The sequence below is a fragment of the Meleagris gallopavo genome, chromosome 17, assembly GCF_905368555.1.
Source record: "Meleagris gallopavo chromosome 17, MGAL_WU_HG_1.1, whole genome shotgun sequence".
NCBI lineage: Eukaryota > Metazoa > Chordata > Aves > Galliformes > Phasianidae > Meleagris > Meleagris gallopavo.
This window is the reverse complement of record NC_139420.1, coordinates 9,445,487-9,461,482: the sequence shown is the minus strand read 5'-3', so window position 1 is coordinate 9,461,482 and position 15,996 is coordinate 9,445,487. Positions and strand designations below refer to the sequence as shown.

Below are 15,996 nucleotides of genomic sequence, written 5' to 3'. Positions count from 1 at the left end.
ATGCTTTGAAGACATCGCTACCCCCACACAGACTGGTATAAATGAGACACACCCGTGAGAGTCCTTAAACTCTTGAAAAATCTTAAATTAAACAGAATCAGCCAAGCTGTGTTAACAGCAGCCAGGTCCCAGTGTGTCTAACAGTCACACTGTCACAGAGATGCATACTCCTCCACATACGTTTGTTGAGCATTCTCACACTGGAACTGATCTGTGATTTAAGTTTCAGAAGGGAAGCAGTTGGTGCACCTGAAAATAAAGAGCAGGAAGACACACATCCAGGAGGAAACATGGTTTTGTTTCCTGTGTGTAACTGGAATGGAACCCACTGCAGCCAAACAGGATGGCCTTTTCCAGCTCTCCCAGTTATCCTCAGCCCACTCAGTGACTGTAGCTATCACTCTTGGAAACTGTCAACAGAAAGACCAGAAGCAACAATCTCTCAGTGGTTGTGTAGATTCAAAGACAGCTAGAGCAAAGCGAGGCTGTGTAGACACAAGCTAACTTGGTTGCTCAGGTCTGGTGTTGTACATCCAGAAAGCAGCACCTGAGCTCACCAGCAGTACCTCCACAGCTCTAATTTCTCACCCAAAGGTGACCTCCTACTTATTTCTCATTTCCAGAAAGTCCTGGGGAGGGTGGGAGGGAGGAGTCACTTCCTGTCGCATACCACATCCACTTTTAAATAGCATGGCTTCCCCCGCACTAGAAGTGAAAAGAGACCTCTTATACTCCATGTTTAAATTTACAGTCCTGAGCAGCAACCTCAGCTCATCCCAGGAAAAAACAACCTAAGTTAAGGCTTAAGTTGCCTTAAGCTGAACTCACACTCCATCTCACTGGGCAGATGAGTGGTTCTGGTGTCAGAGCCACCGAGTGCTGGCAGCAGTTCCAGAGCCCAGCAGCTCAAACCTCGACTCCTCAGTGGCACAGCTGGAGGAAGCTACCAGAGAACATAACCACTTGCGTGGTTCCTTCCCATCTTGATTCACTGCGCTCTCAAGCTGAATCTTAAACAACAGGAAACAATTACCAAAAATGGACAAGCTTAAGTCAAAAACTTCTTTTGCTGTTCTACAAACAGTCTTCTGAAGAATCAGGAAAAGTATGGCAAGAGTTGGCGAGTCACAGCCCCAGCACATCCCGTGACACAGCAGCAGAGCTCACACCCCACGGCTCGCACGCTGGTGAGGAGCACAAAGCAGTGCTCTGGCTTTCTGAACTGGGAAGCTGAAGATTGCAAAAGAGAAGTTGGGAAATGGTATTGCAGAGAGACCACCAGATTTCATTCAGTCCTTCAGCTCATGGCTGTCAGTGATTCGGATGGGACCGAGGAGGTACCACAGCCCCCAGATGACCATCTGCCCACATGTTACAGCACTCACAGCAGAATTGAGAGTCGTTTTCAGCCACATTTTTCTGTTAGAGCAGCTGACAACTCCACACCTTAAACCCAAACCTCCAAGAATTCCATGTAGCATTGATACAACAGGCTGCAACTCGCAGCAAAGCCTGCAGCCACAGCACCCAAGTTGCGGTGGGGACCACAAATCAGAACACTCACAAGTCCCAACTGCAAGAAAAATCATCTACCATGCCGGAGTGGAGCTGACCCGCAGCAACATGCAGCCCAATTTAATATGGCAAGTCCATGTTATATCAGAATAGAAAGCAAGTCTGCCTCTCAGGCCTGTCCTAAAAATACTTAAGTTGGAATTTCTCAGCCTCATTCTGTTGCCTGCTATGAACCCCACCTGCCACCACATCTTCGTCAGAAGCCTCTCCTCCAGAGAGCAAATAAACTGATGTTCATACAGGACGTTACAGCTGGGCCCCCTGAATAAGAGAAGCAACAATCTGCACAAATTAGATTGTCTCAGTCTCTCAACCACCAAATTGGAAACAGCTTTGGTCTCCAAGGAGTGTGAGCACAGCCTCTGACAGTGCTCTCCCAGCGCAGCTCTTCTTGTGCAAGATCTATTTCTGATCTCAGCCTGAGAGCACACGGCTCCTCGGGCACTTCCAGGAAGTCCCGTACAAAGGCACCAGCAAATGGCCAGCACTGACCTCACTGCCTCCAGGAGGGAGGTGAGTTGGCTCACACAAAGCTAAAGGACATGGGCTCTGCCAAACACGGCCACCCCCACACCGCACAGCACCGAAGGGCTCCCAGCTGACTTCAGTGGGACAGGTCGGGACGTGTGTCTCTGTTTTACACACGTGATGGAGCAGCTGCTGCCAGCTCAGTGCTGACCTGGGCTGGATCGCTGCCAGCATCCTGGGAGGAAAAAAGTTGAAGAAAAATTAATCAAAGCACATCAATATTTTAGTACTCTTTCCACCCCTCTCATGCAAAAGGGCGATTAAATCTTCCCCATGCATGCCACAGGAATTCTTTCTTGCTGCTGGTTTCCTTCAGAATGTTTCTAGAAACAGGAATCAACATTCAAAAAAAGAATCCAACAAGATCTGCTTCTCCTTTGCCAAAACAACAAAAAATATTCACGAAAACCAAACAAGCAGCACTGAGCTGACCCCACAGGGACAACTTCCCAGGGCCAAGGCTGATCCAAATACCAGCTCCCTTGTACTCCTGCAGGAAGAGGGGCTCAGCCCAGGCAGCTATCTGAGGAACCAGACCCTTCCTGCTGGAGCAGCACACAGATCCACAGCCATTAGGTCAGACAGTGCTGCTCCACAGGCTGCCACACCTCACCTCATTCTGCTCTCTTCAAGCTAGATACACCACATTGATGCCAGGTAATTAATATATTGCTGAAAGTCTATCTGCAGTGAAAGGAAGGATTCCCTCTACCTCTTACTCTCCTTCCCACGTGCTGATGCAGGGAGCGAATGCCACACACCTCCTGCAGCAGACCAGCAGCTTTCTTCTTCCAGCACTCTCCAGCAACCCAAAGCAGGCAAACTGTTTCCAGGTCTTCCCAGAGAACACAGAGAACAGTACTGACTGCAAGCACTGTAGGTAGGAGTGAACCCCCATCACTTGTGTGTCAGACACCAGATATGTTGGAAAAAATGGCCAGAGCACACCCAGCTAGTTCCAAGCAACCCTCCACGTGCCCACTGAAAGGAGGACAGGCATTTTAATGGCATTTTTTAAGCCCTGGGTGGACTGCATTTGCATTACTGTAGGCAACACTGAAGCAGCAGTATGCACTAAGGAGTAGCAGATAACTCTTCTGGGGGGTTTCTAAGCAGGAGCCTAGTGCCATGAGGTGTGCCAAAACAGCAGTGGCTTCCAAACCTTTGGGCCACACCAGCCCTCCTTCACTTGGAATTTCAGGGCACCCAGGTGGAAATGAGACGTTGGTGAATGTGAGGATTTAACAGAGCACCTCATACAGCTGCACAGCACTTACCACTTGCAGATCACTATTTGGAACTGCTGATTCTACTTATCTGGGGAAGGAAAACGTCACATCAGGGTTTACAGAAGAGCAGAGCACGAGAGTTCCAGGGAACAGCGAGCACCACAGATCTCAGGATACAGTTTCACAAGATGCAGAAAGACAAATTAACAGCTCACCACTGCCAAAAATGGAGAGGTTTTACTCTCTCTTCCAGACATGTGCTGCTGCCACTTACTTCTCTTGGCTCCAGCTCTTACGAGACCCCTTCACCAACCAGTTTAACAGAATACAGATTCCCCCCCCCAAAAAATACTGTTTCTTCAGAGTTAGAAAAGTGAGGTGAGCAGAGCAACCAGCAAAAAGGATGAGGTATGGCCAGAGACATAGGAGGCAGCACAAGGTACAGGAGACAGAAGTCCAGCAGGTGTCACAGAATTACAGAATGGCCCAGGTTGGAAGGGATCTCAAGGATGATGAATCTCCAGCCCTGCTGCCACAGCCAGGGCCATCAACCTCCCCATTTAAGCAGACCAGGCTGCCCAGGGCCCCATCCAACCTGGCCTTGAACACCTCCAGGGATGGAGCATCCACAGCCTCTCTGGACAGCCTGAATAGACACGAAACTTAAAAGAGGAAAAAAAAACCTGCATCTTTTAAACAGTGGAAATCCTATCCAAACAGCATAAACGATCTGAGTATAGACCCTTCCAGGCAAAACGCCAATGACAAAATTTGAGACACCCATAAAAGATGATGAAATGAAGGACAGAAATGTTAGTATGAATTCTGAATTCATTACAAGCATTAGAAGCACAAAACCTGCCCATGAGATACAGAACCCTCTGGCTACCAAACAGCAGTCCAGCAGCGCAGGGCAGCATGCTAAAGAGGCACTGCCATCACATCCACATTTAGTACAGCCTCATTGAGACAATCCCAACCTGAGGGATACCATAAACTTGGAAGACAGTAGTTTACCAGAGATTATTCCACTGTAGCAACTTGCTAGTAGTTAACAAGTATAGCTTTGAAGAGTGTAAATGCAAGCAAAGTGCAACAGATGCAAACCTGCCCTTAAAAAGCAAGGTGTATCACACTGGAAAACTAATGCCTGCAAGGAGAAAGGAAGTCCCAGCACATCTCACTCAGACACTGTGGACGCCAAATGAGATCTCAAAGGTCTTTTCCAACGTAAAGGACTTCTCAGTTAAGACGAGTTACAGACTTGCTGCCTGACCTGCCAGCTGCTCTGAGGGGAGCCGCCCTCCCTTGTCAAAAAACCCAATGTTTGCCCAACTTGCCATATGGTTTAACTGGCATTTTAAAAACTTGGCTAATAAGAAAACAGCTCAAAATGGTGGCCCCATCTTGTTAGGAAGCTGTGGTTTCTGTAAGGGTTCTCTGCAACAGAGTGGGAGCGCACTTGGAAGCAGTGGTGAGTTCTGTCCGAGCCAAGAAGCGTTAAGTCATCACCGGGAACAGACTCACACAAAGCACTGCCAGCAGCACGATGCAAACTCTCCAAACAGGGCAGGGGGAAACGACAACACAACATGTAGCATTTTTCAGTCACGTAGATCTTAATACTGCTTATAACTATAATAGGCAGAAACTTTTAGAAGGAGGTTTTCAATGAGCATTCTACTGAAACCTAAAGATGAGCCAAATGCAGAGCAGCTAAGTGGCACCTTTGGAAGTCCACCTCCCAGAAAAGCCCACAGAGGCAGAGGACCCATGGTAGAGAATCTTTTTTTCCCTCTTTTTGGATTTTTTTTTTTTTCCCTTTTTAACTTCAACAGCAGCCAATGGGAATGGCAGGAGAACGTTCCAGAAGTGAGTGTGGGAACTGCTTCCCCCTGCGTGCTGTGGGAGATGTGGGTGGCAGCCCGAGCAGCACGCTGACAGCACGGCAGCTCCGGGACTCAGTGCTTCTCCCAGCATCAGCAGAAGATCGTGGCTCAAGAGTTTCACAAACACCCACAGAATGAAAGGAAATTGTTAAAGCAGACAGAAAACTCACATTAAACAGAGAATGGAGTGGATTTAGGGAATCGGAGGTTCTCTCATCTCCTCCTGATGCACAATGCAGATGAGCTATGGTTCCACCTATCTCCTAGCACCACAGCAGAGCAGCTGCCAGCCCCTGCTTGTTTAGTCACCTGCCAGAGAAATAACAGGCATTTTTCTCCAAAAGCAGCATTGATAAAGTGAACAAATGCATGTCAGCATCTCCATCTCAGTGCTCTGCACAGGAGCACTTTACTCTGACAACCGAAGGCTCCTTTGCTCCCAAGAGAACTCATGACCACATGAGACCACAATTTAAAAATGATGGAAACAGAGTAGAAAGAGGTAGAAGATGAGTAAAAGAGACCAATCTCCAGAGCTGACCAAAAATGGAAATGCCAGCAATGCTGAAATAGAAGCAGCATAAGAATAACTTCCCTCCGTAGGTACACGAAATAAATCCTTCTGCAATTCACTTTCTAAAAAAGGGTTTTCAGCATGATCTCTGGTTGTCCCTCCACCCATTCCTAAGATACAAATCACCAAGCAGCTGAGAGAAGTGGGGAAATATCTTACAGTCATTTGCAGAAGTCGAGATTCCTGGTTCCTCCATTTCTGCTTTGCTGAAAATTGAGTTGACTTTGCTTGTCTCAACCCATCATAATCTTACTCTTGCTCAGGGTACAGCAGGGATAACAGAAATTCCATACATTTTCCTACCAAGTTCCTCAATGCATACTTGTTTTACGCACACATGTACCTACTCACACCAGTTTGAAATTAATTTGATCCACTTCAGAGTCACGTTGGCACGCACATCACACAGGGAACCAGAGGGACCAGACCCAACTGCTTACACGTTACGTGCACAAGGACATCCTCCCCACACACACACACACAGCAGTGCAACCATCCCCTCTCCAAGGACAACATCCCATTCCTATCTCTGCTGCAAACCCATTTTTAACTGTTTAAAGCAGCTGGGAAACAGACTAACCTCAACCCCTTCCCCAGAAAATTTAACATTTTTTTAAAAAGGCTATTTCTGCCAAGCAAGCACTGAACGCATTGCATTCCATTTCATTAAAACAATTACTCAGAATGCGGCCAAGAATGACATAAAGCTTCCTCTGCACCCCCCGGCCCCCAGCTTCCCAGGGCAGGACTGCACCGAGCCGCAGAGTGCAGTGCTGGCTGGGCTGGCCACAGATTGCATCTTTCACACGTTGGCAGCAGGATCAGAGGACCCCAGTGGGCCTCAACAGGCCCAAAGGGGGGTCCCATGTATGTGGGAGCACGGTGATCTGTTTGTGTTGTTTGGTGGCAAATTAGCATCTGTCATGTTGTTCCTGCACCCAACTCTTACAGCAAGACAAATGCGAATCCGGCAGATTTGGTCTGAGACTCACATGGCCGAAGCTTCCCTGTATGGTCCTGAGACAGATGGTGCTGGCAGCACCAGATTTAAGCACTGAAGCAGATGAGCAGTGTGCCACAGCAGCTGTGCTGGCCAGGTGCTGCCAATGGAACTGCTGGAGACAGCAGAGCTCCAACCTGCCAGAGCACCAGGCTGACAGCTACAAGCTCCATGTTAGAGGAACCTGCCTGACAAACACATCCCAACCTCCAAGCGCTCGGCCTGACTGACACTTTGAGCTCCCCACATTTCACAGCAGAAACAAAAGGCAGCTTCTTCTGGCACACACCGCTCACCCACCCACACCAGAGCTGGCCACTGATAAGAGGTTTCATGACGTGGCTGAAATGGCATCTCACTCCCTCCCCCAGCGCTCCGTGGGGATGGAGTCCAACTGCTGGAGCTGCTCAGAGCACACAGAGCAGCTCCAGCTGTGCCTCACACTGCCTAACTGGGCCAACATGGCCCGAGAAGAGCCTCCCTCAAACCAATAAGAGGGAGAGCTGCAAAGTCTGACAGTGCTTCTCCTCAGCATCTCATTCTGAGGGTCACCCCTGCCCCAGAGGGTAATTGCTAGCAGCACCCTCTGACCCTGCTCGTGAGGCAACTGCTGGTGCTGAGAAATGGGGAACAAAGACACGGCTAGCGGCCAAAGGACAGGCAGTGAGGGCCACCAGCAGGCTGCTGTCTTATTGCAGCCCCCAGGGCATCAGAGAACTCAGCTGATGCGCCAACAGCCTCAGGCTCCTCTGTCTGAGGACCCAGTTCCATGAAGTGGCTCCAATCGAACAGAACTCCTTTCAGAGAGAGCCTGAACCTGTTCAGACCCAAAGAGGTTACAGCAAGACAGTATTAAACTTCTAAACTTCAGCAAATCATTTACAGCCCTCCCTCCCGTGACCCTTCTCACTTGCAGTTTTCTTTGCCCTCTTCCACCCTCAGGAAAATCTGACCCAGTCACGGTCTATGAGCCACCACAAGCTTCCTACAGCAGGGAGAGAAGGCCTCTGCTCACCTTGCTCTGCACGGAGGGAAATAAAGATCCTACAGAGATATAGACAGACATGGATTAATTCCATCCACCAGCTCAACTTTGTGACAAAAACACGGGACTGGTTTATTCCTGGAGACCCCATGCAGTCTGCTTCACAGCTAAGCCATTTAAAGCACAATTCCCCACGCAAAGCATCATTCAGAAAGCTCATTCCCCCAAGCAACGCTTTTATTTTCTTTTCTTTTAAATGTTCTTTAAACATTTCCAAAAAGTTAGAGGTTTAAGCAAGTGGAATGGAAAGTAAAGCCAAGCAATGAGGCTACAGCCACAGCACGCTGCCAGCCAGCCACGCTCAGCAGCCCACCCTGCAGAGCCACACACACCAAGCACAGGAGTGCTGCGACCAGCTGTGTGTCAAACAGCATTTCAAGTCTTCCAACTACTCCAACCTCATGTAAATAACTTCTACTAAACTTGTTCACAGTGCAGAAGGCAGCCCCAGAGTGCTGCAGGAGAAAGGAGCGGGGCACTAACAGCACTGGCTGCCTCCCCCCGGGGCCTGTCCTATGCACTCTCAGATCCACAGCACAGAGATTTCTCCAACAGCTTCAGATAAGTTTCCCATGTAAGTTCAGAATAATTGCTGTCTGTTGCATTTATATGAGCAGAAAAAAAAATGCTTACCAGATTCCTAAACAGCACAAGCATGTAACCTCGGGGACACGAGCTCCTATGGCTGGAACACCAAGAACACCAAAGTTGTTCCCACTCTGCTTTGTTTGCTTTATGAGGATTTATAAACATAACTTCAAAGTGTCCAAATGCTCTGGAACCTCTGCCCAGAAAGCCCAGCCAGCTGGCCTGTGCCGCCCTGGTGCCATTTGCCATGAGAACAAGCACAAACAGGGGGGAAAAAAAAAATTACAAGTGATATGACACAGTCATATGTTATTTTTTTATGGTGTATCTTTAGAACACGACATTCTTTGAATGACTTCACGACATTTTGTGGTAACGACTTTGAGTAGAACTGCTGTGGGGAACGTGGAAGGGAAAGGAAATCTCTCCCCGCTCACAGACTGTCCTAACAGGGGATGCAGAACGGATGAGCAATCAGAATGGCAGCACGGGAACATAAACAGAGCTGAGAACAGACACGTATAAATCTAATTCAAACTTGCCACTGTGTGTTTTTCCAGCAAGAGTGATGGGAAGCGTGAAAGAGTGACTGTTCTGAGATCCTGCAGGAAGCTGTTCTGGAAACACAAAGAAGGTAATAAACATTAACCACACTCTGCAGGTAAGGAGTTGTCACTCCTGTTGCACAGATGGAAAAACAATTCGCCCAAAGGCAGATCTGTGGATAAATGGTTACTTTATACTGAATCAAACATCAACTCCAGCTGAAAGAGGCACCTCACCCACGGCCTCATTTACACTCTGGTGGTGAGGTGGCTTTGTATGAACACACGGTCATAAAGAGCAAGGAACTGATTTGGCTAAAAACCAACCAATTCAAACAAGTTCCAAAGAAATCAGCTTGCTGATCCAGCTAACTGTGCTGTGGTTAGTAACTACGCTGAAGGGAGATGGGAAAAAATGCAGCTGCAGCCCAGCTCCTGCACTGCACTGAATCCAGCTGCCCCGCCACAGGGCAAGGGAGCCCTGCTTCCCAACCCAGCAGCACACATCTGTCCAGGTTGGGTGACAGGGCTGGCTTCCAGCAGGTCAGCAGTGCGCACCGATCCGCCCTGCAGCCCCATTCCCACTCACTACGTAAGCAGAAGCTCACGAGGGCTGGGGAAGCGGGAATCACCATTTTTGGCTGCAATCTGAAACCAAACTGGATGAGACATACAGTGAGATGTTACACACACTGAAAAACAAGAACAGGACCCAAATGTCTCTGCAGTTCCCTACTCAGCATTTTAAATTTAATTGCCTAATAGCCGTGGCATCCCGGACTTGCAGGGAGTGCCATCGGACCTCACTCAGTGCGGACGGGCCAGACTGAGCAAGCAGCTCACTCCTTGAGTCCCATCCTCCTGTCGTACTCAGGGCAGCTCCCCAGACAATGCCTCACTTTCATGCAGCTGAAGCAGAAGAGCATGTTCATTAACAGCTTCCTCGTCAGACAGAACGGGGCACAGAGCAGCACGCAGATGGGAGCACAGCCTGAGCTGCGAGCTGAGATCCCGCTCACACACACTGCTTTTCCACCAGGGTAACATGGCTGAATTCAGAACGTGTTCCTGCTTTCTCCAGAGCTGCAGGAGCTCCGGGCTATCACAGCTAACACAGCACTCTGATCCTGACAGATCTGTTTGGTGGCCGCAGGCTGTTTCCTGCTCCCCCACAGCTGCACTGCTGTCACACAGATTCAGCTTGAGGAATTTAAACATCTCTGTCATAGCAGTAGGTCAGAAAAACCACCCCGATGTCACCAGAAGTGCAGTTACCACTTGTTCCGCTGCCAGACTTCCGAATTCTGACCTTTCTGGAGCTTCATGTTTCATACAATACAGATTAAGGGGAAAGTGGATGAGGAAAAAAGGATGAAGAGAAATCGAAGCGCTGTGATTCCCCTGGCATGAGAGAGCAGGCAGAGATGGAACTACCCGCTTCTTCCTCTAATGGTTCAGATGGTGTCAGAGGATCAGTTTTAATCAGGAGGGCGGCTGAACACTCGGGGTAAGCTGACCTCTCCCAGACAGAGACAAAGCAGCTAAAGACAGCACAGAGTCCCGACTTTCCATGGAAATAGAGCAGCAAGAAAAGAAGCCTCTCTGCATCGCACACTGCTTGAGGCAGAGGACTCCCTGTCTGAGCTGCTCAGGACAATGAAGCCCCTGTTTTACAAGGGCTCAGAACAGCTAAGAAGCTGAAACAAGTCAGAACCCCATTGTGCAAAGCAGTAGCTCTGTTTGCAGTCTTCTTGCCCAGCACCAGGAACTACTCAGAAACCTGAGCCAGCAGAAAGCACCAAACTACCTGAGCAGCCCTTCCCCCCAGTACCGCTCCCTGGGCACAGCTGACTGTCAGCAATTTCAAAGCAATTTCAGTCAAATAAAAACCAAAAGCCACTACGTATGATTGCAGACGGAAGGAACAGGCAGAGGCAGCAGGAATCCACGAGGCCAACAGCACAGACCTGATGGTGGCAGGCAGGCCATGCTGAGCCCCATCCCCATACCTGTGCACAAGCAACCCTGAGAGGGTTAAGTCATAAAGATGGGGTGGGTGGAAGCTGCTCAGAGAGAGACAGCTTTTGAAGTACAATCTCTTGTACTCTGAATCTCCGTGCCCAGAAGTTTCAAAGCCACGTCACTAAACAGACATTCTCCAAAATGAAACAGCCTCTTAGCAGTGAGCAAGCACACCTCCAGTAAGCTCCCTACAGCACAGCCAAAGCACCGCCGTAAACACATTCTTAATAAACAGCAGAAACAACTTTGCAAAAGATCTCTCACAAGCTCCAGTGAATGCTGTTTTGTTTCTGATTGCAAAACCCAGTAAAAAAAAAAAAGTGTCTGAAAAAATAACCAAGCAGTAGAGAAACGGGAATTTTAAAGCCTCCAAAAGAAAGCTTTTAAAAGATACACCACTCTGTTTGGAGTTGCCAAAGCTCTCAGTAAATAAATAACGCTCCACATGACTTAGACAAGGTAGTGCCACAGAACCAGGAATAATTCAGCAGCTCAATCTGCCTGAAGCAAATGCATGTGACAGATCACCTGTTGCTGGGGGCACAGCACATAACAACACTGCACTCTGGGAAGCTCTGGGTGATACTCCCAAGTTAGGACCTGCACTGCTCAGGACCAGGTTTTATTCTCCACACCCATCCACAGCGCCGCAGAACAGCGAGCTTCCTGCCCAACTCCAAGCACGTCCGCAAAGCGTTTCCTCTTAGGCTCAGGGCAGGCAACGCAAGCCTGGCCAGCTGCCCAGGCTCCCCACCCTCCCCCCGTCCCCACCATGTGCTGCTGTAGTTTTGTCAGGCCCAGCATTGAGCTCCCTGTGCTGCTGGGACGCAGCTTCCTGCAGGAGCCGTGCACTGCGACGCCATTCCTCCAGCACTGCGGGTGGGGAAAAAAAATGAGCAAAGTCTTTTCGGCTCCAATCAAATCCCCAAATCCCCAGTGCAACTCAAACCCACACCCGCTGGTGTTTCATAACCCAGACCAAGCAAGGTAACTCTGGGTCTGAGTTTTACAGTGCAGGATTACGCACTGACCAACATTCCATCAGCTACTCTGGAAGGGAGAGGGATGGCCCAAAGATTTATGATAAGTTGGGGGAGTTAGGAGCAGAGACATCACTAGCGCTGTGCGGTGCTCCCTCACACCCAGCCAGGCACAACAGCAGTTTCTGCACCGCACAGGGATATCTCAGCTGATTTTATGCAGTGTCGACTCCAAATCTACACAGTGTATGAGCACTGCACAGCGCTTCACCTGACTTATGTATCCCAATCACTGAATGGCTTGGGTTGGAAGGGACCCCAAGGATCACCAAGCTCCAACTCCCCACCACAGGCAGGGCAGCCAACCTCCACATTTAATACCAGACCAGGCTGCCCAGGGCCCCATCCAACCTGGCCTTGAACATCTCCAGCATTGGGGCATCCACAGGCTCTCTGGGCAGCCTGTCCCAGCAGCTCACCACTCTCTGTGAAGAGCTTCCCTGATACCCAAAAGCTGGGAGCCTTTAGAAAAGCAAGGGAGTAGCAGTGATTTGCAGAGGGAAAGCAGCTAGTGTGCTCTTTTAAGATAAATTCTGTAGATTTAGATGAGAGAAAGAGAGCTTTTCTTGTTTGGATGGTTACTGTAGGATCCTCAGATGCCGTCCAACATGAAAGACTGCACAAAAACTGGAGGACCCGGTGTAAGCGTGACCCGAAGAAACCAAGCTGTTGGGACGGAGTTGTACCATATCTCAGAACCTCCACTTCGACCGCGCTAACAAGCAACGCCTCAGCAGAGCAGAAGAGGTCCAAGCTCGGACCTTCTTCAGCCCTCCATTCCTCGTTCAGAAGCAGCCCGCCGCTCGCTGCTGGAGGCGGATGGCAGCAGCGCTGCGGCCCCTCCCAGCCCGCTCCCATCGCTTCCACGCGCGGGACTCCGCGCCGCCGAGCTCCGCGGGCCGCACCCCGCGCACGGGCCGGGCCGAGCCGAGCCGAGCCGAGCCGAGCCGTGCCCCGGGGCTGCGGGCCCGAGCGGCCAGCGGGAGGGATGCGGCTCCGCGGGGAACCCCGGCCGCCGCACGGATCCCGGCCGAATCCCGCGGTCAGAGAGGCGGCCCGCAGCCCGCTGAGGAGCGCCGAGAACTCACCGAGGTCGTCCATGGTGCCGGTGCTGCCGCCGCCCGCTCTCCTCAGCTCCTCGCAACTTTCCCGCCCCGCCCCCGCGCGTGCCCGCCGCCCGCGCGCTCCCGGCGGTGTCGGGCGTGCCCGCGGCTGCCCCCTGCCGGCGGGAGCGAGGGGAACGCCCCGGCACGGCACGGCGGGCGGCTCGGGGTCCCCGCGCTCCGATCTTGTGTTGGGAGCTGCAGAGGGCGACGAGGCGTTCCCTGAGCCCGCAGTGCTCCGGGCTGAACCCGCCCCGTCCCCTCAGCCGCCGCCCCCCACAAAAAATAAAGCTGCTCCACCCCCAAAGCTCGCCCTATGCCTGCTGCGGGGCTACCCGGCTGCTGGAACCGAGTTCAGCCCGTGTCGCCATCCCCCCTCCTGCACTCTGCCCAGGCAGCGCGCTGTGACCCGGCTCCTTCCTTATCTTCTACAGAAGTTGTGGTAAGGAGTTATCGCCCCGCTGGACGGATGGGAAGCTGGTCAGAGAGCTGGAAATGGTGTCAATGAGTCAAGCTAAGCACCGACCCCGTGCAGAGCACCTGCTGCTGCCAGCCCTCCATCCATCCCTCTCGAAGCCGGCGCTGCCGGGCCAGCCCCGTGACCCCGCATAGCACTCGGGTTGCAGCCGGGAGAAATCAGAGCTCACTTCCCCGGCGGTGTTATGAGCAGCGCCCTTATTTGCATCAGACTGAATGTTTGGCAGAGAAGAACACGTACGAAGCCCCAGTGAGCGACTGGAAGGGGTGCAAAGGAGCCCTGCGCTTCAGGGCGTGCTTCCACGTGAATGCTGCTAGCAAGGAAGGGAAGACAGCACAGCAGCAGCCCGGCTCCCATTCATTGCTCGGCCGCCCTCTCTACCCGCGGTGCAAAGGCAACCCGCGCTGCTGCTACAAGTACAAATAAAGAAGGACTACGTTTTTCTACCTTTGACCACCATAATTCAGTCTCCGTAGAGACTGTCAAAAATTGCCAATGCCGACTATATTTCAAGTCGTCATGGCGGGGTATTGGGAAAAGTTTTCAATTAGCAATAATCGCGCCTCGGATTAACCTCATTGGCTACGATACTGCCACTGCGCAAAGCTGACTACTCCCTTCTCCGCCGCCAGCCCAGGCACCGGGGCAGCCGACCCTGTCACGGCGAGCGGCCCCGCACCGCCGCCGGCCCCCTGCCCTTACTGCTGCCTCCCCCGCCCGGTGCCGCGGTCCCTGGGTTACCGTGAGGAGCGCAGACCCCGGTTGTGCCCACCCCCGTGTTGAGCGGCGAGCGGCCGCGAGGCTTGATGGGAAGTGCTATGCAAAATAGGCGTGACGTCACGCGGGAAACCCCGGCTCTCCCCGCCGGAGAGGCGCTCCTCAGAGCCCAACCCCGCCCTCGGGGTGCGGCATCCCCTCCGCTGCTCCGGGGACGTCCAGCTCCGCCGGGCCGCTGGGAGCTCCCTGGGGGAGGGAACGCTCCACGTTAAGGAATGAGAGCATGAAAAAAGAACCGAGGTGACAAAGTCCCCGAGCACTTATCGTTCTGTCGTTAACCACGAGAAATCAGCCTCCGGGGAGGCTCTCAAAAATTGCCAATGCCGACTATATTTCAAGTCGTCATGGCGGGGTATTGGGAAAAGTTTTCAACTAGCAATAATCGCGCCTCGGATAAACCTCATTGGCTACGATACTGCCACTGCGCAAAGCTGACCCTCCCTTCCGCGCCGCCGACGCCCGCCGCAGCCGCACCGCCGCCTACATCAGAGCGCGCCGCCGCGCCCCCGCGCGCCCCTCGCCTCCGGCCCCGCGCGCTCCCCGCCGCTGCCGCGCCGCGCCCGGAGCGCCGCTGTGTGCGGGATGAGCGCGGTGGCGCGGAGCGGCGGCGGAGTTGGCGCGCGGGGTGTGCCGGGAGCCCGCTATGCTAATGAGCGCGGGGAGGGAAGGGCGCCGCGTCACGACTCTGGGCGGGCAGCGCCTGCGAGCGGGGGGGTCGCGGTCCTCCTTCTCCTTTTTGCTCTTCTCCTTTTTCTAAAGTAATAATTATTTTTAAAAGGCTCCTCTCTAATAAAACAAACCCTCAAATCCTATGGTTTATCGTGAATATGGATTGAATGTGGAGACTGAAACCTGCACCGAGCAGAGAGGCACAACCAGGTGCTGGCAGGGGCAGCAGGCAGGCAGCCCAGCACAGGGGTTGTTCCAGCAGGGTTCCAGTTTTCCAGAAACTCTGAATAACCAAATAACTCTGAATAACCAAATGGGCAGAGAGCATCACTGCCCGGAGAAAGCCAGCACCGAAAACCAAGTAGCTTCCTTGCAAGACAAGGAGAGAACAGCCTTTGCAGACTGTAAGACATACAAGATTTTTCAGGCACTATTTGAAAATCGTCAAAGATAATAGCAATTAAGCTTCAGTATCATTCACCACGCACCACTGCTGCTCTGTTGACTTTCTGCTGCCTCGCAGAATAGTAGAATCACTCAGTTTGGAAAAGACCATAAAGGTCATCGAGTCCAACCACAACTACCCTAACAACCCTCTGCTAAATCACATCCCTGAGCACCACGTCCAAACGGTTTTTAAACACATCAGGGCTGGTGACTCAACCACCTGCCTGGAGAGCCTATTGCAGTGCTTAACAGCCCTTTCTGTAAAGAAGTGTTTCCTGATATCCAACCTCATACATCGTCACAGTGGCTCGCTGGGCCACCTCCTGCAGCAGCTTCGTATCTATCCTCCATGCCTCCCTAGAAAGCTGCACACAGACCAGCTTGGCCATGTTAACTGCAATGCAGCGGACCAGGTTTCCACAACTTGTCCGTCCTTGCTGACGTGTGCCCATATTTTCCAGTTGTGCCACACATACACAAGGCTGAG

General features: G+C 51.7%; 1 protein-coding gene and 2 non-coding genes across 5 annotated transcripts in view; all 3 read right to left on the bottom strand.

The window, feature by feature from the left end:
• Positions 1–13,362, bottom strand: part of PXN (paxillin) — a 41,051-nt gene extending 27,689 nt beyond the window's left edge. Inside the window, exon 1 of one of the 3 annotated variants that reach the window (XM_085238679.1) lies at positions 13,124–13,362. In XM_085238679.1, coding sequence (XP_085094805.1) covers positions 13,124–13,136 — 13 coding nt within the window. In that variant the 5' untranslated portion in view covers positions 13,137–13,362. Of the gene's footprint in view, positions 1–5,954; positions 6,007–8,473; positions 8,627–13,123 lie in introns of those variants that run through there. The other 2 variants (XM_010720474.4, XM_010720471.2) reach the window with 2 other exon arrangements.
• A 721-nt stretch (positions 13,363–14,083) lies between these two features.
• Positions 14,084–14,224, bottom strand: LOC116217278 (U4 spliceosomal RNA). The gene has a single exon (XR_004161627.1). It is a non-coding gene; the product is annotated as a U4 spliceosomal RNA (small nuclear RNA).
• A 461-nt stretch (positions 14,225–14,685) lies between these two features.
• LOC116217279 (U4 spliceosomal RNA) lies at positions 14,686–14,826 on the bottom strand. The gene has a single exon (XR_004161628.1). It is a non-coding gene; the product is annotated as a U4 spliceosomal RNA (small nuclear RNA).
• Positions 14,827–15,996: the final 1,170 nt, after the last annotated feature.